The sequence below is a fragment of the Anolis sagrei genome, chromosome 7 (genome assembly GCF_037176765.1).
Source record: "Anolis sagrei isolate rAnoSag1 chromosome 7, rAnoSag1.mat, whole genome shotgun sequence".
Taxonomy (NCBI): Eukaryota; Metazoa; Chordata; class Lepidosauria; order Squamata; family Dactyloidae; genus Anolis; species Anolis sagrei.
In genome coordinates, this window is record NC_090027.1 from 5,529,667 (window position 1) to 5,552,051 (window position 22,385).

At 43.4% G+C, this 22,385-nt stretch overlaps 1 protein-coding gene across 1 annotated transcript in view; it reads left to right on the plus strand.

Moving 5' to 3' along the window:
• Positions 1–22,385, plus strand: part of ADAM28 (ADAM metallopeptidase domain 28) — a 92,466-nt gene that overhangs the window by 58,651 nt on the left and 11,430 nt on the right. The window contains exons 8-20 of the mRNA XM_067470670.1: positions 373–444; positions 2,834–3,003; positions 4,489–4,573; positions 5,754–5,884; positions 8,797–8,974; positions 11,631–11,720; positions 13,259–13,454; positions 15,134–15,236; positions 15,370–15,526; positions 18,270–18,350; positions 19,642–19,720; positions 20,124–20,226; positions 21,673–21,769. Of these exons, the coding sequence (XP_067326771.1) occupies positions 373–444; positions 2,834–3,003; positions 4,489–4,573; positions 5,754–5,884; positions 8,797–8,974; positions 11,631–11,720; positions 13,259–13,454; positions 15,134–15,236; positions 15,370–15,526; positions 18,270–18,350; positions 19,642–19,720; positions 20,124–20,226; positions 21,673–21,769 (1,542 nt within the window). The remainder of the gene's footprint in view (positions 1–372; positions 445–2,833; positions 3,004–4,488; positions 4,574–5,753; positions 5,885–8,796; positions 8,975–11,630; positions 11,721–13,258; positions 13,455–15,133; positions 15,237–15,369; positions 15,527–18,269; positions 18,351–19,641; positions 19,721–20,123; positions 20,227–21,672; positions 21,770–22,385) is intronic.

The following is a 22,385-nucleotide window of genomic DNA, read 5'->3' on the forward strand; positions in this document are numbered from 1 at the left end:
ATCCGCAAACAGATGCGGCAGCTAATGGAGCTGAACGAAAAGAGATTAAAAGGAATTAGAACAAATAGTGACATTTCTAGGAGATGATTTGGCAATTAACCTGGTGCAGAAAAGAATGTTGTTTGCAGTGTGCTGGTTAGAATACATTATGGAGAACAAAAAATACATTCTAATATATTGAAATATGTGTGCACGTGCAAAGATAGATGCCCAGAAAAATGATAAGACACATGGACACATAGACAGCTGACATAAGCATAACACTTTGCTATATATATGTTTCACTTGCATTGGGTGTCTTCATATCTTCACAACTTGTCTACCATGTCCTAGTCATGTCCTAATGTGTTGTGTTCCTCTTTTTCTTTGCAGTTCAGGAAGTACAGCCGCAATATGACGGGCGTAAAGACAAGGGTGTTTGAAATAGTCAATTACATAAACTTGGTAAGATATTATGCTAAAGATTGCTAAATAATGGATTTCGAAAAGAATCCTGTTCCTGGTTTGAAAGTGTTATTTCCTGTTTACTTGTGCAATCCTTACTTTGAAAGTAGTAAGTAGTTTTGTGTCTGCCACAAACTCTGTGGAATTAGTTGAGATTTGATGAGATATTGATTGAAAAACTATAGAAAAATGCACTGCAGGATGTCCTGCAAAATGATAGAACTAGCTGTACCTGCCACGCATTGCTGTAGCCAACGTTCCCTCCCTCTTTCTCTCCTTCCTTCCCTCTTTCCTTCCTTCCTTTCTTCTCTCCTTCTCTCCTTCCTTCCTTCCTTCCTTCCTTCCTTCCTTCCTTCCTTCCTTCCTTCTTTCCTTCTCTCCTTCTTTCCTTCCTTCCTTCCTTCCTCTTCCGTTCCTTCCCTTTTCTTCCCTATTTCTCCCCTTTCTTCCTTCTCTACCTATTCTTGGACTGCAACTCCCAGCAGTCCTCCTGATCAATATATCTATTTTTACCTATCTCTCTCTATCCAATCGATCTACCTTATCTATCGGGAGGATTGCTGGGAGTTGCAGTCCAGGAATAGGAAATTAGAAATATGCCGGGATTGGGATGCTCTCAAAGAAATCCAAGGAGAAGAAAGCTTGCCTCTTGGAAGCAGAGCATTTGGATCATCCTCCTCTCCTAAAGGGCCTGGTCTAGGGGATGCTGGGAGATGTAGTCCGGAAGAGAGTGTGGATATGCTATTGTGTGTTTTGTTTGCCGGCTGGAGTCGTTTTTGCATTTGTGCTGTAGCGTCTTTTTGCTTTTTTTTTTTTTTACTTTTTAAGTCCCTTCCGCTGTGATTTTCAGTGTTTTTATGAGTGATGGTCACTCACTGGCCTGATACGTGTATTGTGTCCAAATTTGGTGTCAATTCGTCCATTGGTTTTTGAGATACGTTAATCCCACAAATGAACATTACATCTTTATTTATATAGACTAGCTGTACCTGCCACGCATTGCTGTGGGCAACCTTCCCTCCCTCTTTCTCTCCTTCTTTCCCTCCTTCCCTTTTCTTCATTCCTTCTTTCCTTCCTTCCTTCCTTCTCTACTTCTTTCCTTCCTTCCTCCCTTTTCCTTTTCCTTCCCTTTCTCTTTCTTCCTTCTCTACCCCTTTCCTTCCTTCCTTTGCTTTTTGCTTCCATCCTTCCTTTTGTCTTTCCTTCCTTCCCTCTCTCTCTTTCTTTCTCTTCTTCTTGCCCGCTTTCCTTCCTTTTCTTTTTTCTTTCCTTCTCTCCTTCCTTCTTTCTCTACCCATTTCTTTCCATCCCTCTTCTTTTCCTCTTTCTCTCCTTTCTTCCTTCTCTACCTCTTTCCTCCCTCCCTCCCTTTTCCTTCCCTTTCTCTTTCTTCCTTCTCTACCCCTTTCCTTCCTTCCTTTGCTTTTTGCTTCCATCCTTCCTTTTGTCCTTCCTTCCTTCTCTCTTTCTTTCTCTTCTTCCTTTGCTCCCTCTTTCCTTCCTTTTCTTTTTTTCTTTCCTTCTTTCCTTCCTTCTTTCTCTACCCATTTCTTTCCATCCCTCTTCTTTTCCTCTTTCTCTCCTTTCTTCCTTCTCTACCTCTTTCCTCCCTCCCTCCCTTTTCCTTCCCTTTCTCTTTCTTCCTTCACTACCTCTTTCCTTCCTTCCTTTGCTTTTTGCTTCCATCCTTCCTTTTGTCCTTCCTTCCTTCCTTCCTTCCTTCCTTCCTTCCTTCCTTCCTTCCTTCCTTCCTTCCTTTCCTCTCTCTTTCTTTCTCTTCTTCCTTTGCTCCCTCTTTCCTTCCTTTTCTTTTTTTCTTTCCTTCTCCCCTTCCTCTTTCTCTACCCATTTCTTTCCATCCCTCTTCTTTTCCTCTTTCTCTCCTTTCTTCCTTCTCTACCTCTTTCCTTCCTTCCTTCGCTTTTTGCTTCCATGTTTCCTTCTCTCTTTTTCTCCTTCCTTCCCTCCCTCTTCATTCCCTTTTTCTGTATGTCATTAAATTTTTTGTCATTTATCTTTTGGGAGGTTTTAAGTCCTTTCCACTTTTTTGGGGAGGGGGGGGGGGTTATGAGTGATGGACATTCATTGGTCTGTTAGGAGTGTTGTGTCCAAATTTCGTGTCATTTCGTCCAGTGGTTTTTGAGTTTTGTTAATCCCACAAATGAACATTACATTTTTATTTATATAGATTGATTAGGAAATGACATTTATGAGTTAGGAACAAAATTAATGTTGCAAACTGTAATAGCTTTAAGCAAAAATGGATCAATATTGACCGGTTCCATTATTTTGCCTCTGGCACCGACCCATAGAAGGAATGCAAGCTCCTGAAGCTGAAGTATATCTCAAGGTCCTTTTGTGTCCTGACCGTGGATTGTCTTCCTCGCAGGTTTACAAAGCCATAAACATTCACGTTGCATTGACTGGCTTAGAAATTTGGTCCGACGGGGATAAGATTGTTGTGGATTCATCGGCAGGCGTCACTTTGGATCGGTTTTCAGCCTGGAGACAGGAAGTTCTCTTGAAACGGAAACAGAACGACAATGCTCAATTACTGACGTAAGTACCTCCGTTGTAGTACTAAAGAACTGATGCAACCAGGTGAAAAGTTCAGGATGCATCTACACCAGGCATGAGCAAACTGAGGCCCGTGGGCAGTATGCAACCCTTTGGGCTCTTGGCCCCAGCCCCTGTTTGCTTCAGCCTCCCCTTCAGTAGGCAGATACGGTGGCCTGTTGCATCCCCAAACTGAGAGAATCATAGAATCATAGAATCAAAGAGTCGGAAGAGACCTCCTGGGCCATCCAGTCCAACCCCATTCTGCCAAGAAGCAGGAATATTGCATTCAAATCACCCCTGACAGATGGCCATCCAGCCTCTGTTTAAAAACTTCCAAAGAAGGAGCCTCCACCACACTCTGGGGCAGAGAGTTCCACTGCTGAACGGCTCTCACAGTCAGGAAGTTCTTCCTCATGTTCAGATGGAATAGCCTTTCTTGTAGTTTGAAGCCATTGCTCCATGTCCTAGTCTCCAAGGAAGCAGAAAACAAGCTTGCTCCCTCCTCCCTGTGGCTTCCTCTCACATATTTATACATGGCTATCATATCTCCTCTCAGCCTTCTCTTCTTCAGGCTAAACATGCCCAGCTCCTTAGGCCGCTCCTCATAGGGCTTGTTCTCCAGACCCTGGATCATTTTAGTCACCCTCCTCTGGACACATTCCAGCTTGTCAATATCTCTCTTGAATTGTGGTGCCCAGAATTGGACACAATATTCCAGGTGTGGTCTAACCAAAGCGGAATAGAGCATGGGGAGCATGACTTCCCTAGATCTAGACACTATGCTCCTATTGAGACAGGCCAAAATCCCATTGGCTTTTTTTGCCGCCACATCACATTCCTGGCTCATGTTTAACTTGTTGTCCACGAGGACTCCAAGATCTTTTTCACACGTACTGCTCTCAAGCCAGGCATTGTCCCCCATTCTGTATCTTTGCATTTTGTTTTTTTCCTGCCTAAGTGGAGTATCTTGCATTTGTCCCCGTTGAACTTCATTTTGTTAGTTTTGGCCCATCATCTCTCTAATCTGTCAAGATTGTTTTGAATCCTGCTCCTGTCCTCTGGAGTATTGGCTCTCCCTCCCAATTTGGTGTCATCTGCAAACTTGATTATCCTGCCTTCTAGCCCTTCATCTAAGTCATTAATAAAGATGTTGAACAGGACCGGGCCCAGGACGGCATTCTGCGGAATCCGGAAGGGCCAAAGCAGAGACATGCCTCTGTCAATCGCTCTCTGGAGAGCACTCGGCAGTGGCCTGTTTGTCTTCCTCCTCTTCCACTGACTTCCTGGGGCCCTGAGAAGAGTCAAGTGTACTTGACCAAGCGTCCTCGACTGCAATGTGTTTCTCTCCTTCCTCTGGAGTGGGCCACTGCCTTCCTGGGTACTGGAGAAGAGCCGGGCAGACAAACATGCCACTGCCAAGCGGCATATATTATAACATTATGCGAGAATGAGTGATTACTCCATAATCTTTTGTCTTTCTTACAGGGATATAGATTTTAATGGACCTACAGTGGGATTGGCCTATGTGGGAACCATGTGCAATCCTCAACATTCCTTGGGAGTTGTTCAGGTTTGTGGAACTGCGATCATTAAACAAAGGCTTATAGAATAGCATGTTTTCAATGAAAGTAGGAACAATTGGATTTGTGTTTACTGCCAAATACGAGGGGTATTTTTTAAGTAAGGTCCGTTTTGTTGTAGACACTAGTAGTTCGCGCGCATACTGCAACAAGCACGTGTGTCATGTACCGGCATGCCTGGGGAACAACTGTGCTCAGTTTCCGCTCTGTAGCTCACCTGTACGGTTCTGTTCTGTGCTTTAAAAATGTTTAAGACTATCAACTCACCCTCCGCATGTGAGGTTCGCTCAGTGATACGGTTTTTGTCAGCAAGGAACCTGCCTGCTGCAGAAATCCATCGACAGATTTGTGAAGTGTACGGTGATATTGTGATGAGTGAAAGCAAAGTGCGTAAGTGGGTACGACAATTCCAAGATGGCCGTGACAACGTCCATGATGAGGACCGCTCTGGTCACCCTTCTTTGATTACAGACGATTTGGTGGCTTCAGTTGAAGCGAGGATTCATGAGAACAGGCGTTTCACAATAACAGGTCTCTCAAACGAATTTCCTGACGTGTCGAGATCAGTGCTTTACAACATTGTTTCTGAACACCTAAAGTTTAGGAAACTGTGCTCCCGTTGGGTCCCGAAACTCCTAACAGAGGACTACAAAAACCAAAGATTTGAGTGTGCGATCAAATCAAATTGTCTGTAATCCAAGAAGGGCAACCGGAGCGGTCCTCATCATGGACGTTGTCACGACCATCTTTGAATTGTCGTACCCACTTACGCACTTTGCTTTCACTCATAACCATCTCACCGTACACTTCACAAATCTGTCGATGGATTTCCGCAGCAGGCAGGTTCCTTGCTGACAAAAACCGTATCACTGAGCGAACCTCACATGCGGAGGGGGAGTTGATAGTCTTAAACATTTTGAAAGCACAGAACAGAACCGTACAGGTTAGCTACAGAGTGGAAACTGAGCGAACTACTAGTGTGTACAACAAAACGGACCTTACTTAAAAAATACCCCTCATATGTATGGCATAGCATATTCTTATTTACCAAAGTTAAAAACAACTAAATTAAATTAAACCTTTTGGCTCTGGAGTCATAATTTACCTATTTTATTTACATTTTTTAGCATTCTTATGATGGTATCTTTGTGTGTGTTTGTATGTATGCAGGATCACAACACCAGCCCAATTGCTATCGGTGCAACCATGGCCCATGAGATGGGCCATAACTTTGGAATGAATCATGACACAAGTTTTTGTAAGTGCAGCTCAGAGTCGTGCATCATGGCCGGTCAACTCAGGTAAAGAAACTGCATAACCAACTGCATCTGATAACAACTGTTATTTTCTTCCATGCAGCTGCTTAATACATTAGGTTCTTGTGGGTTTTTTCAGGCTATATGGCCATGTTCTAGAGGCATGCCTCTAGAACATCGGATATATAGCCCAAAAAAACCCACAAGACCCTATTGATTCCAGCCATGAAAGCCTTCGACAATGCTTAATACATTGTCCAACTCAGAAAGCTATATCATTGGGTTTGGAGTGCCAAAGACATTTCCCTCTGGGCAGCAAATATGCTTAACTGATTCACTGAATAAATTAAAAGCTGGCATTATTTTAGCATCAGACAAAAGATTCAGGGACCAAAAAAAGACCATGTGTACCAACATATTATATAGTCATGGGCAATGTGATGTGACAGCTGTCCTTTGAATGTGGCAAAGAGCTATTCTCAAGGCTGCAAGGCTCCAATATATAGAGAAATATTGCAGTAGCCTCTTAATTTTTACTCTGGGTAAATTGGTTAGGGGAACCGTTCACTAAATTTATCATAAGTAACGGTAAAGGTTTCCCCCTGACATTAAGTCCAGTCATGACCGACTCTCAGGGGTGGTGCTCATCTCCATTTCTAAGCCAAAGAGCCAGTGTTGTCCATAGACACCTCCAAGGTCATGTGGTCGGCATGACCGCATGGAGCGCCATTACCTTCCTGCCGAGGTGGTACCTATTGATCTACTTACATTTACATGTTCTGAGCAGCTAGGTTGGCTGAAGCTGGGGCTAACAGCGGGAGCTCACTCCGCTACCTGGATTCAAACTGCCGACCTTTTGGTTAGCAAGTTCAGTAGCTCTTGCTTGCTGAGGTGTTCCAGCGAGTGTCTCTGTAGATCTTAGAAAACTATTTCTAGATTTAAGTCGTTGGCGTGCTGGCTGATACCCAAACAGGGGATGAGCTGGAGATGTCTCTGCCTTGGTCCTTTCACTATTGGCTGCTATACTGACTAGACAGTGCAATTTCTCCAGTGATGTAGGGCACAGACAATCCCTTTTTGTCAAAGCAGGAGACTTGAAGCATAGAAGCAGAGTACAGACACCCCGTGATAATGTGGCATGTCTCATTAAGAGCCACATCCACTGTTTTAGTGTGGTGAGATGTGTTCCACACTGGGCATGCATACTCAGCAACAGAGTAGCATAGCGCAAGGGCAGATGTCTTCACTGTGTCTGGTTGTGATCCCCAGGTTGTGCCAGTCAGCTTTCATATGGTATTGTTTCTAGCACCCACTTTTTGCTTGATGTTCAGGCAGTGCTTCTTGTAGGTAAGAGCACGGTCCAGAGTGACTCCCAGCTATTTGGGTGCGCTGTAATGCTCCAGTGGGATTCCTTCCCAGGTGATCTTCAGATGGACTATAAATCCCAGCAACTACAACTCCCAATTGACAAAATCAATCCCGCATAACCCCACCAATATTCAAATTTGGGCGTATCAGGTATTTGTGCCAAATTTGGTCCAGTGAATGAAAATGCATCCTGCATATCAGATATTGACATTACGATTCATAACAGGAGCAAAATTACAGTGTATGTAACATTCACACCTAGCTCCAGCAGAGAAGAGTCCTTTGTCCCACCCTGGTCATTCCACAGATATATAAACCCTTTTTCCTAGTTCCAACAGACCTCACTACCTCTGAGGATGCTTACCATAGCTGCAGGCGAAATGTCAGGAGAGAATGCCTCTAGACCAGGTATCCCCAAAGTACGGCCCGCGGGCCACTTCCAGCCCACCAAGGGACCTTATCCGGCCCGCAGAGGAGCAGCGCCCCCCCCCCACAGTGCTCCCCACTTGGCAGGTTCACGCTATCCGTCAGGCCCGATGGACAGCGTGAGCCAGCCAAGGGCCGCTGCTCCATGTGGCCTACTCACGCGTAAAGCACCTTGCGAGGTGCTTTACTCACAAGTAGGCCACACGGGGCTGCTCCTCCCCTGGTAGGCTCACGCTATCCGTCAGGCCTGATGGGCAGCGTGAGCCAGCCAAGGGAGGCTGCTCTGGTGCTCCATGCAGTCATGCCGGCCACATGACCTTGGAGGTGTCTACGGACAACACCGGCTCTTCGACTTAAAAATGCAGATGAGCACCACACCCCAGAGTCAGACACGACTGGACTTAATGTCAGAGGAAAACCTTTAACCAGAAAAATTGTGGTAGAACCAGGGTGGGAGAAAGAACTCTTGTCTGTTGGAGGTCGGTATGAATGTTTCAATTGACCACCTTGATGACCATTTCATAGCCTGACAGTTTTTAGGGAGAATCCTTTGTTGAGAGGTGATTAGCTGGCCCTGATTGTTTCTTGTCTGGAGTTCCCCTGTGTTTGAGTGTTGTTCTTTATTTACCGTTATAATTTTAGAGTTTTTTTAATACTGGTAGCCAGATTTTGTTCAGACTAGAAATAGGAAGATTTCCCATTCCCTGCTCCTGGAATTACTGCCTAAAGAGGACTAGAACGAACCCCCTTCCACACAGCAAAATAAGATATGTGCCATGTACATAGGAATTTTTTTAATGGATTTTTTTTTAAAAAAACTATAGTCCGGCCCTCCAACGGTCTGAGGGACAGTGAACTGGCCCCTGGTTTAAAATGTTTGAGGACCCCTGCTCTAGAATATGGCTATATAGCCTGAAAAAACCTACAACAACCCAGTGATTCCAGCCATTAAAGCCTTTGACAATACAACGAAAATAATGTTATGGTTGGGGGTCACCACAACATGAGGAACTTTATTAAGGGGTCGTGGCATTGGGAAGGTTGAGAAACACTGGTTTAGGGCATCTCCCTGGGTCCATTTGAAGAATCCTTAGCCAATAATTAAAGACTTTTATCAAAACCTGGCATTGCTATAATATCTGTATATTGTTCTATATGTGCAGCTATAAAACCCCCCGGGATTTCAGTTCCTGTAGTCTCCAGGATTTCCAGAAGTACATGATGGACCGATCCCCAGATTGCATCATTAATATGCCATCGCCCAAGGAGATCATCGCAACCCCAGTTTGTGGGAATAACTTCGTGGAGGAGGGAGAGGAATGTGACTGCGGCTCTCCAAAGGTATCTTTGTGTTATTGTTCTTGTTCCACAAACCCAGCCAGGTGGAGGAAGTTTTTGTGTTTTGCCAGGATTTTTAGTTCTGTAGAGGTCCAGTGTTAGAAATGGGTGGGCAAACAAAAGGATTACAAATAAAGGAGTGTGGACACATCAGCAAAGCATCTAAACAGGTATCTGTGAACACGCAGGTATTCAAAGGTTAATCTGTAAAATCTTAAAAGCATCTGTTACATCCACATCTTTCCAGATACACTACACTGTTTATCTCACCTAGGGTTTTAAAAAATTTAGTCTTTGTAACTGGCCCTGCCCACCTTGATCAATTAGTGTGATTTTATATTGTATCTTGTGTCTATTTTGTATTTTTCCTTTATTATATTTATATTATATTAGTCTACGTTGTATACTTGCTTTGTTGTAACTGTTGGGCCACCCCGAGTCCCCTTGGGGAGATAGAGGGAGGGTATAAATAGTGTTGTTGTTGTTGTTATTATTATTATTATTTTCATGTTAGGAGTGACTTTAGAAACTGCAAGTCGCTTCTGGTGTGAGAGAATTGGCCGTCTGCAAGGATGTTTCCCAGGAGACGCCCAGATGTTTTTGATGTTTTACCATCCTTGTGGGAGGCTTCTCTCATGTCCCCGCATGGGGAGCTGGAGCTGACAGAGGGAGCTCATCCACGTTCTCCCCAGATTCGAACCAGCAACCTGTCGGTCTTCAATCCTGCTGGCACAAGGGTTTAACACACTGCTCCACCAAGGGTTCCATTATTATTATTATTATTATTATTATTATTATTATTATTTTCGTGTCAGGAGTGACTTTAGAAACTGCAAGTCGCTTCTGGTATGAGAGAATTGGCTGTCTGCAAGGACGTTTTTGATGTTTTACCATCCTTGGGGGAGGCTTCTCTCATGTCCCCGCATGGGGAGCTGGAGCTGACAGAGGGAGCTCATCCACGTTCTCCCCAGATTCGAACCAGCAACCTGTCGGTCTTCAGTCCTGCTGGCACAAAGGTTTAACACACTGCTCCACCAAGGGTTCGATTATTATTATTATTATTATTATTATTATTATTTTCGTGTCAGGAGTGACTTTAGAAACTGCAAGTCGCTTCTGGTATGAGAGAATTGGCTGTCTGCAAGGACGTTTTTGATGTTTTACCATCCTTGTGGGAGGCTTCTCTCATGTCCTCGCATGGGGAGCTGGAGCTGACAGAGGGAGCTCATCCACGTTCTCCCCAGATTCGAACCAACAACCTGTTGGTCTTCAATCCTGCTGGCACAAGGGTTTAACACACTGCTCCACCAAGGGTTCGATTATTATTATTATTATTATTATTATTATTATTATTTTCGTGTCAGGAGCGACTTTAGAAACTGTAAGTCGCTTCTGGTATGAGAGAATTGGCTCAAACACAAAACAATCTATGCGTAATGTCAAAGTGTATTATCAAGAAAACATAAAATATTCTATTTACTAAAATCCCCAGTACAAAGCTCAATTCAGTGGTACACAGAAATCAAAAGGAGCAACCGCTCTCAAACATAACAGTTCTGGGTTTGGATAGGGATTCCACTGTGTATAGGCTTCAGGGATATATTCAATGCAAAAAGTCATATAAACAAAATAAGTATAGAGTCATGAGGCTACATGTAAGCTGAAGACAATAATGGAGATGAAGCGTCACTCTCAAAACAATCTTCATGGAAAAGATCCAACTCAAGTCCAGTGAAAAATGGAGCACTGCTTCTCAAAATAAGTCTTCAAAGAAAAGTCCCAATGGCATTCAACAGGGGTGCCCGGGTATTTTTGTACCCTGTTTCGGGGAAAGCAATCCCCTTCCTCAGGAGTTGATAAATTCAGCAACTCTAGACTCTTATATCATGCCAAGTAGCTAATACAAAAAGTGACTCTGCTAGGAGTAAATTCACACTGCTTCATCTCCATTATTGTCTTCAGCTTACATGTAGCCTCATGACTCTATACTTATTTTGTTTATATGACTTTTTGCATTGAATATATCCCTGAAGCCTATACACAGTGGAATCCCTATCCAAACCCAGAACTGTTATGTTTGAGAGCGGTTGCTCCTTTTGATTTCTGTGTACCACTGAATTGAGCTTTGTACTGAGGATTTTAGTAAATAGAATATTTTATGTTTTCTTGATAATACACTTTGACATTACGCATAGATTGTTTTGTGTTTGTACTGATATCTTACAAGTACTCTGGGATATTGTGTATGAGAGAATTGGCTGTCTGCAAGGATGTTTTTGATGTTTTACCATCCTTGGGGGAGGCTTCTGTCATGTCCCGCATGGGGAGCTGGAGCTGACAGAGGGAGCTCATCTGCGCTCTCCCTGGATTCGAACCTGCGACCTGTCAGTCTTCAGTCCTGCTGGCACAAGGGTTTAACACACTGCTCCACCAGGGGTTCCATTATTATTATTATTGTTGTTATTGTTATTGCTATTGATATTTATTTATTGATAGTGTTCATATCCGACTTTTCAGCGAAGAAGGTTCCCAAGGCACTTTGCAAATCTTAATGCAACTGAAAAACCTTGTTTTTGTAAACTGTTCTCTGAAAAACTTGGTTGGATTAGACAGAGCAGCAGGAATGGAAAAACTAATCAACACTATTCTTGGCTTTAAGGAATGCAATAACGAATGCTGTGATGCCGCAACTTGTAAACTGAAGCCGGGTGCAAAATGTGGATATGGGGAATGTTGTGAAAAGTGCCAGGTAAGGCTTGTGTTCTTTGCTAGAAGGTGCAATGTACAAATGCTCAAAGATATTGGGTTGATGTGAGTTTTCTGGGTTGTATAGCCATGTTCCAGAAGCATTCTCTCCTGACATTTCACCCACATCTATGGCAGGCATCCTCAAAGGTTTTGAGATATATTGGAAACTAGTCAAGGGATGTTTATGTATCTGTGGAAGGTCTAGGGTGGGAGAATGAACTCTTGTCTGCTGGAGGCAAGTGTGAATGTTGCAATTAATCACCTTGATTAGCATTACAAAGCCTTCTGGTTCAAGGCCTGGCTGATTCAACAGTGACAAATGCAAGATACTCCACTTTGGCAGGAAAAACAAAATGCAAAGATACAGAATGGGGAATGCCTGGCTTGAAAGCAGTACGTGTGAAAAAGATCTTGGAGTCCTCGTGGACAACAAGTTAAACATGAGCCAGGAATGTGATGTGGCGGCAAAAAAAGCCAATGGGATTTTGGTCTGCATCAATAGGAGCATAGTGTCTAGGTCGAGGGAAGTCATGCTCCCCATGCTCTATTCCGCTTTGGTTAGACCACACCTGGAATATTGTGTCCAATTCTGGGCACCACAATTGAAGAGAGATATTGACAAGCTGGAATGTGTCCAGAGGAAGGCGACTAAAATGATCAAGGGTCTGGAGAACAAGCCCTATGAGGAGCGGCTTAAGGAGCTGGGCATATTTAGCCTGAAGAAGAGAAGGCTGAGAGGGGACATGATAGCCATGTATAAATATGTGAGAGGAAGCCACAGCGAGGAGGGAGCAAGCTTGTTTTCTGCTTCCTTGGAGACTAGGACGCAATGGAACAATGGCTTCAAACTACAAGAGAGGAGATTCCATCTGAACATTAGGAAGAACTCCCTGGCTGTGAGAGCCATTAAGCAGTGGAACTCTCTGCTCTGGAGTGTGGTGGAGGCTCCTTCTTTGGAAGCTTTTAAACAGAGGCTGGATGGCCATCTGTCAGGGGTGATTTGAATGCAATATTCCTGCTTCTTGGCAGAATGGGGTTGGACTGGATGGCCCATGAGGTCTCTTCCAACTCTTTGATTCTAGGATTCTATGATTCCTGCCTGGGGAAATCCTTTGTTGGGAGGTGATTGTTTCATGTCTGGAACAACACAGAGAAGCCATTGAAATCTACAAGCTTGTGGACAATTTCAACAGAAAGGAGGAATTATTTATAATAATAATAATAATTATTATTATTATTATTATTATTATTATTATTTACTTATTATTATAATTTTAATAATACTATGATACTATTATTTTGAACAAAATTTGGCTATCAGTATTTAAAAATACCCTAAAATCAGGACAGTAAATGAAGGACAATATTCTGAAAATAGGGGACTGTAATAAAGTTTTGTATTGTATTGTGTAACAGGGGAATTCCGAAAGAATTAGTTACACGACCAGTGAGGTGGAAATTGCAAATGGTGCGATGAAGTCTGTCTGATGCATATGATAAATAGTGACAGAATGGATGACCTCTCATTTTTCTCAACAGCTTAGGCGAGCAGGAGCAGTATGCCGGCCAGTGAAGCATGACTGCGACTTGCCAGAAATGTGCACCGGCCGGTCTCATCAATGTCCCGCTGATCGCTTCCGACAAAATGGTCATCCCTGCAGGAACAAACAGGGTTACTGCTACATGGGGCAATGTCCCACCTACCAGAGCCAGTGTCATTCTCTTTGGGGACCAGGTGAGGCAATTGCATAATCCAAACCAGTGATTCTCAAACTGGGCTCCATGGGAACCCCATGGCTCTCCTCCATTCCCCTCTGCCTAGGAAGCGCACAGTCTGTGAAGCCCCACTGCCACCACTGTGGCCTATGGGGACTCCCCACCACCACTTTGACTGAGCTGGATTGACTAGATGGCCCATGGGTTCCTTCCCTTCCTATTATTACTATTACTATTACTATTAATGGATCACATGTCGGACACTTCCCAAGTGTCTAGGACTGTGTGAGGTATCGGTGAATAATGCGTACAGATCCGAGTCGGGTGGCCTTTTGCAGCTGACATTGCTGTTGTTTTTGAGTGCAGGCCAAGATCTTTAGGCATGGCACCCAGTGTCTCAGTCATCACTGGGACTCCCTTGACTGGCTTGTGCCAGAGTCTTTGCCCTTGCGCTATGCTACTCTGCTGCTGAGTATGCATGCCCAGTGTGGAACACATCTCACCACACTAAAACAGTGGATGTGGCTCTTAATGAGACATGCCACATTATCACGGGGTATCTGCATCCTACATCGCCGGAGAAATTATACTGCTTATCTGGTATTGCACCACCTGACATCCGCCAGGAAGTAACAGCCAATAGTGAAAGACCAAGGCAGAGACATCTCCAGCTCATCCCTTGTTTGGGTATCAGCCAGCACGTCGACGACTTAAATCAAGAAATAGTTTTCTTAGATCTGCAGAGACACTCGCTGGAACACCCCAGCAAGCAAGAGTTCAAAAGTGGCAGGCTCAAACCCAGCACCTCAATCCGTGAGTGATACCAGATGAGAGACTCCCCCCTGGGCACTCAGAAGACTGGGTGACTTGGAAGGCACTGAACAGACTGCGCTCTGGCACCACGAGATGCAGAGCCAATCTTAAGAAATGGGGCTACAAAGCTGAATCCACGACATGCGAGTGTGGAGAAGAGCCAACCTCTGACCACCTGCTGCAATGCACCCTGAGCCCTGCCACATGCACGATGGAGGACCTTCTTGCAGCAACACCAGAGGCACTCCAAGGGGCCAGAGACTGGTCAAAGGACATTTAATCAGCTACCGAGTTTGCAAAATTTGCGGGTTTTTTGATCTGTTTGTTTGTTCTGTTCTGTTAGAAATGTAATAAATGGTATGGTTGCGGATGACACGATAAATAAATAAATAAAATCCATGGATTCTGGTACTCAGCGGAGAATCCCCGGTTGGTAACAAGCACCTATTGTATTAGCAATTGAATATGAACTGAACTAAGGAGCCCCAGTGGGTTAAAGCACTGAGCTGCTGAGCTTGTTGATCGAAAGGTCGCAGGTTCGATTCCGGGGAGCAGCGTGAGCTTCCGCTGTCAGCCCTAGCTTCTGCCAACCTAGCAGTTCGAAAACATGCAAATGTGAGTAGATCAATAGGTACCGCTCCGGCGGGAAGGTAACGGCACTGCATGCAGTCATGCCGGCCACATGACCTTGGAGGTGTCTACGGACAACGCCGGCTCTTCGGCTTAGAAATGGAGATGAACACCACACCCCAGAGTCAGACATGACTGGACTTAATGTCAGGGGACTACCTTTACCTTTACCTTATGAACTGAACTAGCAGATATTCCAGATATTTAAAACCATCATAAATAAATATATATATTTTGGGGTGTTTTTTCTTGCAGAAGCGATTGTGGGCACAGATTCTTGTTACCGCGTCAACCAGAAAGGGGTTTATTATGGCCATTGCAGAAAAGCGAACGGCACATACCTTCCATGTGGAAAACTGTAAGTAATACCGATCAGTTCTAAATGAAGTAAAACACAGTGTCAGTTCTAAATGAAGTAAAACACAGATTTTATTTATTTTCTAATACTTTGTACTTTATTTAAAAAAAATAATTGGATGTTTCATTCCCAGAGATCAAAAGTGTGGCAAGTTATATTGCTCCGGTGGTTCCAAGATGCCTTCAAAGGGAAGCCTAGTGTCCTTCGAACACTGCAAAGCGACTTTCCCAGACAAAGATGAAGAAGATGGAGGAATGGTTGCTCCTGGAACAAAATGTGGAGATGGAATGGTTAGTGGATTAATAGCTTTCCATCCCTGATTCCTACGCTCTGATCCTCCTGGCATTTTGGGCTTCAGCTCCCTCTAACTATTGGTTCAATGGGTCTCTTCTAGTTGGCATTTGGATTTGCATCTTTCAGGATCATGTTGTGTATATCAGTTGGGCTGGGGTAAATCTAGGCTATAGGCTCCAGAATAAAACATATGTCTTTTGCACTGAGAATTCAGTGTCCTTTGCTTCCTATGTCATTGAGCAACTTAACTCTCAAGTCTGCCCTTAGGTCTGATATGACAGCTTTCTATGGGTAAATCAGCATTGTAGAAGTAATGCAGTGTAACATTGAAGTCGAGTATGTCCCCCCCCCCCCCATAAGGGATGGTAACTTATAGTTCTGCAAAGGGCAAGGGTACCAGACTGCACAAAGGGGTTACGTTTTGGTCAATTTGCCAAGACACTAGCAACAACAAGGACCCCATGAGGCTTTCAGGGAAGAGCCTGGCCTTGGGGCCCCAGTCCTTGGAGGAGGTTATAGTTTCCCAAGGACTAAGGACCAGCTTGATTTTGGCGCTGCAAGAATCCATTCCTTGGCTCAGTGGAGATCATCAAGCACCCTTTTGTGACGGTTGGATTTTTTTCAATTTCTTTTTGGCTCTAAAGAACTCATTTTCACACCTGAACTTCCCCAGTATGAACTATGGACACATGTTTTATTAAAATTATTATTTTAATCAATTTCTCTGGCAGGCAGGGGGTGGGAAGGGATGCTTGATATGAATTTCTTTGGATTCCTATATTTCCCCATGTATTTTTCCTTATTTTTGCCCTTGCACCCAACCCCTCTCCCCTTCCCCTCCCTTTTGGGGGAACGCGGTCAGGAAGCGGCCAGCTGTTGAAAGGGCAATCAGTAGGCCTGGGTAACAACGGAAAAATTTGTTTCTAAAATCGATTTGTATTTGGGGTTTTCTTTTTGTTTCGATATTTAAAATAATTACAAAATTTTCCTTTTAAAAAGTTCGATATTTACGAAATTTCGTAAATGGTAAAAAATTAACGAATCGATTTCCGAAACAATAACGAATCGATTCGTTAATGGCGGACGCGACCGCGAAATACGCTAAAAAACCTCCCAAAACTTCTGAAGCTTCCCTCTCCCTCTGTTGTTGACTGTTGGTGTGATATTATAATTTTTTTTCACTAATTAAACCATAAAACTGGCCCAGACATGCGGAAATAATAACGAAACGACCTCAGAACAATAACGAAACGAATACAATAACGAAATACGAAGCATTTGCAAAACGTGTTTAAAAATTCGTTTTTTTAAATAATTGCTCCAGAATGGTTTGTTATCGTTTTGTAATTGGAAAAATTAACGAATTATTAACGAATTACGAATTAACGAAACGAAACCGCCCAGGCCTAGCAATCAGCAATCACAATAAGAACCCTTATCATGATATTAGTGCATGGGAAATATGACCTGAAGGTCTTCTGTTCAGTTTCGGAGTTGGGCCACTGAACAAAGGATCTCATTTGGCATCTTTGCTCACATCACACTGTGGGGCAGGAAGACTCCTGTAAGGTTTTTCCCCCGAAACTGTTTTCCTTTCAAAACTTGACACAACAAACATTCACCCCAGCCTTCTCATTGTGTCATATCTGATGGTGACAGGAAGACTCGGATGAGGCAATCAACGCTTATCACAGATCCATTTAAAGACAATAGGCTGGACATCCATCGCAGACCGGATTTTTCAGGCTCCGGGCCCTAAGACATGAAATCCATTAATCCATTCACAAGCCCATTGTTCCTTCCTCGTCCCGCCTCCTCTCTCCTGATTCGCCAGAGTGCTGAGGCAGTAGGAGCTCTCCCACTGGCTCCTGCGCAGCGGAGAAGCTCTGTGATTGGTCCTGACGCAGGGCGGGCAACCAAGCCTCCTCCCAGCTGTTATTGTGTCAGCCAATCACCATCGAGCCGGGCGGAGGGCGGGAATTTTGAAACTTCTAAGCCTTTAAACCCTATAAAAATGTCTCTGATCTTTGTAATGGCGTGCTCTGTAGGCGAATGATTGCTACATTGCATCCTTTTCAGCTGATTCACTAATAAAAAACACCTTGGTGCCGCTTCTTCAACTTTGGTGAGGTTTATTTTGAATATTGAATTTAATAAAATTGCTGAAATCAGGCTTCTCTAGAGCTCGCCACAGTAGCGATCCCTCTTTGGTGGGGTCCCAGGGTCCCTCCTCCTGGGGAAGACCCTCCTAAAGTTCCTATTGGCTTCAACCTCATTTTAGGGACCCCTGGTGGTGTAGTAGGTTAAACTGCTGAGCTGCTGAACTTGCTGACGGAAAATTTGGCAGTTCGAAACTAGGAAGTGGGGTGAGCTTCTGCTGTTAGCCCCAACTTCTGCCAACCTAGCAGTTCAAAAACATGCAAATGTAAGTAGATCAATAGGTACCGCCTTGGCAGGACGGTAATGGCGCTCCATGCAGTCATGCCAGCCACATGACCTTGAGGGTGTCTATGGACAACGCCGGCTCTCCAGCTTAGAAATAGAGATGAGCTCTAACCCCCATAGTCGGACATGACTAGATTTAATGTCAAGGGGAAACCTTTACCTTTACTTTTAACATCACTTTACATTTGATTCCTTGGAGGTTCCAGCATTCTTTGGCAAAGAAGGCTAAAGGCCCAGTAAAACTAAAATATTGTATTTTTTTCTTGTTGATCAACTTAAGCATTTGACTTTCAGGTCTGCAACAATGGGCGATGTGTGGATATTGAGAGAGCCTACAGATCTACCAACTGTTCTGACCAGTGCCCAGGACATGCTGTGAGTCAAAAGTTTTATGGAAGAATAATAGTCAGTGTATTTTCACTTTCTGCTTTGAGATGTTTCTGAATACCTGTTTCTCTGCTGCTGAGCATGCACACACCTGTATTTTTGCCGGCAAGATCTAAATGCCTGTGTATTTAAGCAGAGTGCTGCTGCTTTGCAGTTAAATGTCCACTTGCCCATTGTGGAATGGCCAACTGGCTTTCTCTCTTCAACAGGTTGCTAGACAGGTTTTGGAATTGGTTTTTGCATCATGGTTTTCTATGGCAATTTATCTGTGAAACGTATTTTGAGAGTGCCTAAACTAAACTTTAAGTGGGACAACTGAGTTTAGATCTAACTTGGTAATTTAGGAACTATGATTCATGATTTATGGTTAGGCGCTGGAAAAAAAAAGGCAGGATAGGGAAAAAAATCAACACAGAGAGAAGAAAAAATGTTTACTCATTCATGAGTTGGATAGAAGAGCCAGCTCTTACATTACAAGGAAGGAAGGAAGGAAGGAAGGAAGGAAGGAAGGAAGGAAGGAAGGAAGGAAGGAAGGAAGGAAGGAAGGAAGGAAGGAAGGGGAAGGGAGGAAGGAAGGAAAAAAGGAAAGAAAGGAAAGGAAAGAAAGGGAAGAAAAATGGAAAGAAAGTAAGGAGGGAGGGAAGGAGGGAGGGAAGGAAGAGATGGAAGGGAGGAACAAAAGGAAGGAAGGAATTAAATGAAGGAAGGAAGGAAGGAAGGGAGGGAGGGGAAGGGAAGGGAAGGGAAGGGAAGGGAAGGGAAGGGAAGGAAGGAAGGAAGGAAGGAAGGAAGGAAGGAAGGAGGGAAGGAAGGAAGAGAAAGGAAGGAAGGAAGGAAGGAAGGAAGGAAGGAAGGGAAGGAAAAGAAAGGGAAGAAAGGAAGGAAGGGAAGGAAGGGAGGAACAAAAAGAAGGAAGGAATTAAAGGAAGAAAGGGAGGGAGGGAGGGAGGGAGGGAGGGAGGAACAAAAGGAAGGAAGGAACTAAAGGAAGGAAGCAAAGAAGGGAAGGGAAGGGAAGGAAGGAAAGGAAAGGAAGGAAAGAAAGAAAGGGAAGGAAGGGGAAGGGGAAGGGGAAGGGAAGGGAAGGGGAAGGGAAGGGAAGGGAAGGGAAGGGAAGGGAAGGGAAGGGAAGGGAAGGAAAGGAAAGGAAAGGAAAGGAAAGGAAAGGAAAGGAAAGGAAAGGAAAGGAAAGGAAAGGAAAGGAAAGGAAAGTCAGTGTTATGTGTTCCTTATGCATATTCATGTTCTGGAAACTAATGCTAGCTTCATGCTGTCATAGGTATGCGACCATGAACTGAAATGCCAGTGTGAAGAAGGGTGGGCACCACCAAATTGTGAGGATTCTACTGGAAACACGTGTGAGTTAAAGCAGCGTATTAAGTGTGTAGTGTTGTGCATGTGATTCCGCACATGTGCACACATAAACACCCTCTCAAACGAATATGGAAATGTTGTGTATGATTCATATTCTCTTCTGATAATGCACATTAAGTGCATGTAAAGTAATCTTAGTTGGCAGATGGCAGAAAATCCTTGAAACCAAGAATGGGGAACTTGTGGGAGCTGTAATTTTAAGTAGTCTTTATCTATCTTTTCTGCCTCATTAAAATATGAATCCCAGTATTCCATAGCATTGAGTCTTGACAGTTAAAGTGGGGTTAAATTGCATTAATTCTACACTGTAAATGCACTCCCAGGTTTTTGCCTTTCGTGAAGAATCCAAAGGCCACCTGAGACAATGAAGTTTCTTTGTTTTTGCAGATATCATCATCATTGTGACCGTGCTGGTGGCCCTTACCGTCACAGGGATCATTGCGGCAGTCTTTTTCCGTTACTATATTCTCAATAAGAAACCAAAACAAAGGTATGCCTTTTACACTTCTTTTGAACACATCTTCTTAGCTCAACGCTCAGAAAGTGTCTAAAGAGACCCCCCCCCCCCCGGGAGATAGGGCGGGCTATAAATAAAGTATTAGTATTAGTATTAGTAGTAGTAGTAGTATTTGATACACAACAAGATTAGTACACAGCAAACAAGATAACTATGCAGACGTTTGTATTGGATCACATGTCGCACACTTCCCAAGTGTGATGTTTCGGCGAATAATGTGTGCAGATCCCAGTAAGGTGGCCTTCTGCAGCTGGCAGATGGTAATTTTGTCAGTGCTGATTGTGTTTAAGTGTAGGCCAAGGTCTTGAGGCACTGCACCCAGTGTGTTGATCACCACTGGCACCCCCTTGACTGGTTTGTGCCAGAGTCTTTGCAGTTCTGTCTTTAAATCCTCATATCATGTAAGCTTTTCCAGTTGCTTCTCGTCAATTCTGCAACATCAAAAATCCATACTTTTATTTTTATTTATTTACTTACAATATTTGTATACCGCATTTCTCACCCCGAGGGGGACTCAAAGCGGTTTACACATAAGTCATGGCAAAATTCAATGCATTTGATTGCCTGGGGGTGCCTGGAGCAATCTTTTGTTGAGAGGTGAGATGTCCTTGTTTGTTGATAATATATTACATTAATAATATAGATAATATTAGTAGTCAGTTGAAACATTCACACCTAGCTCCAACAGACAAGAGTCCTTTGTCCCACTTTGGTCATTATTCCACAGATATATAACCCCCTTTTTCCTAGTTCCAACAGAACTCTACCTCTGAGGATGCTTGCCATAGATGCAGGCGAAACTTCAGGAGAAAATGCCTCTAGAACATGGTCATATAGCCCGAAAAAACCTACAACAACCCAGTGATTCCGGCCATGAAAGGCTTCAACAATATATTATTAATATTTATAATAATATTTATTATTATTATTATTATTATTATTATTATTATTAAGTTGCAGCATTTCCTGCCTGCTCTAGAGTTGGAAAATGTCCTCAGAGCAGCTTCTGTTTCCATATACAACATGGTGAGACTCGCAATCTAAAGGAATCATGAAGGTGAAAATAAAGGAGAGCTTTAAGAAGGGGAAAAGAAAGCAAGGCATGAGGTCTCGGTATTCCTAAATCCTAAAGTAGAGACAAGGGACAGTAGAAGTGAATTCTCAGGAGGCCTTCTGGTGGCCTTGTTTCCGATTTCTCTTTCTTCCATAGCCTGCAACTGCCCAGATTTGGCAAGGATGGTCCTATTTAGCCCTCTGTAAACATTTCCTGTATACCTTCTGACTACTCCAATTTGGCAGGACCCGTCCTGATTCATCCTCTGTTGTCTCCCTTTTTTTATTGCTTTTCTGTGGTCAAGACTTAAACATTCGTAACATAGAAGACTACCTTCATGCTAATGCTTAATTCTTTCCTGGCAGCATCCACAAAAGTGCACCTGGAGCTTCAAATTTGGGCTTCTCTGGTCAAGAACAGAAGAGAAGGCAGCCTACCGCTCCTGTTCCTGGACCTCCAGAGGTAACAACCACCATGAACCTATGAGCAATAGACACCAAACACAAGAACCTGATAATAGGGCTGGGCGGTTTCGTTCGTTAATTTCGTAATTCGTTAATAATTCGTATTTAAAGTAGCTTACGATCCGATATTGAACCATTCAGGAGCAACTAAAAATCGAAACGAATTTTTAAACTCATTTCGTAATTGTTTCGTAATTGTTTCGAAATCGTTTCGAAATTGTTTCGTAATTATTTCCGTATGTCTGGTGCAAGTTTTATAGTTGTTGTGTGTTTTATCACACCAACAGTCAACAACAGAGGGAGAGGGAAGCTTCAGAAGTTCCCCCTGTCCCATTTGGAGGTTTTTTTTAGCGTATTGCGCAATCACGTCCGCCATTAATGAATCGATTCGTTATTGTTTCAAAATTGTTTAGTAATTTCCGAAATTTTGTAAATTTCGGACTTTTTTAAAGAAAAATTTCGGAATTCTTTTAAAAAACAAAACACAAAAACCCCCTAAAAATGAATCGAGTTTAGAAACAAATTTTTCCGTGGTTGCCCAGCCCTAACATGTGTCATTTATTCACTAGGAATAAAATGAATGTGCAATTAATTTGGGTTGCACCTACACAAGC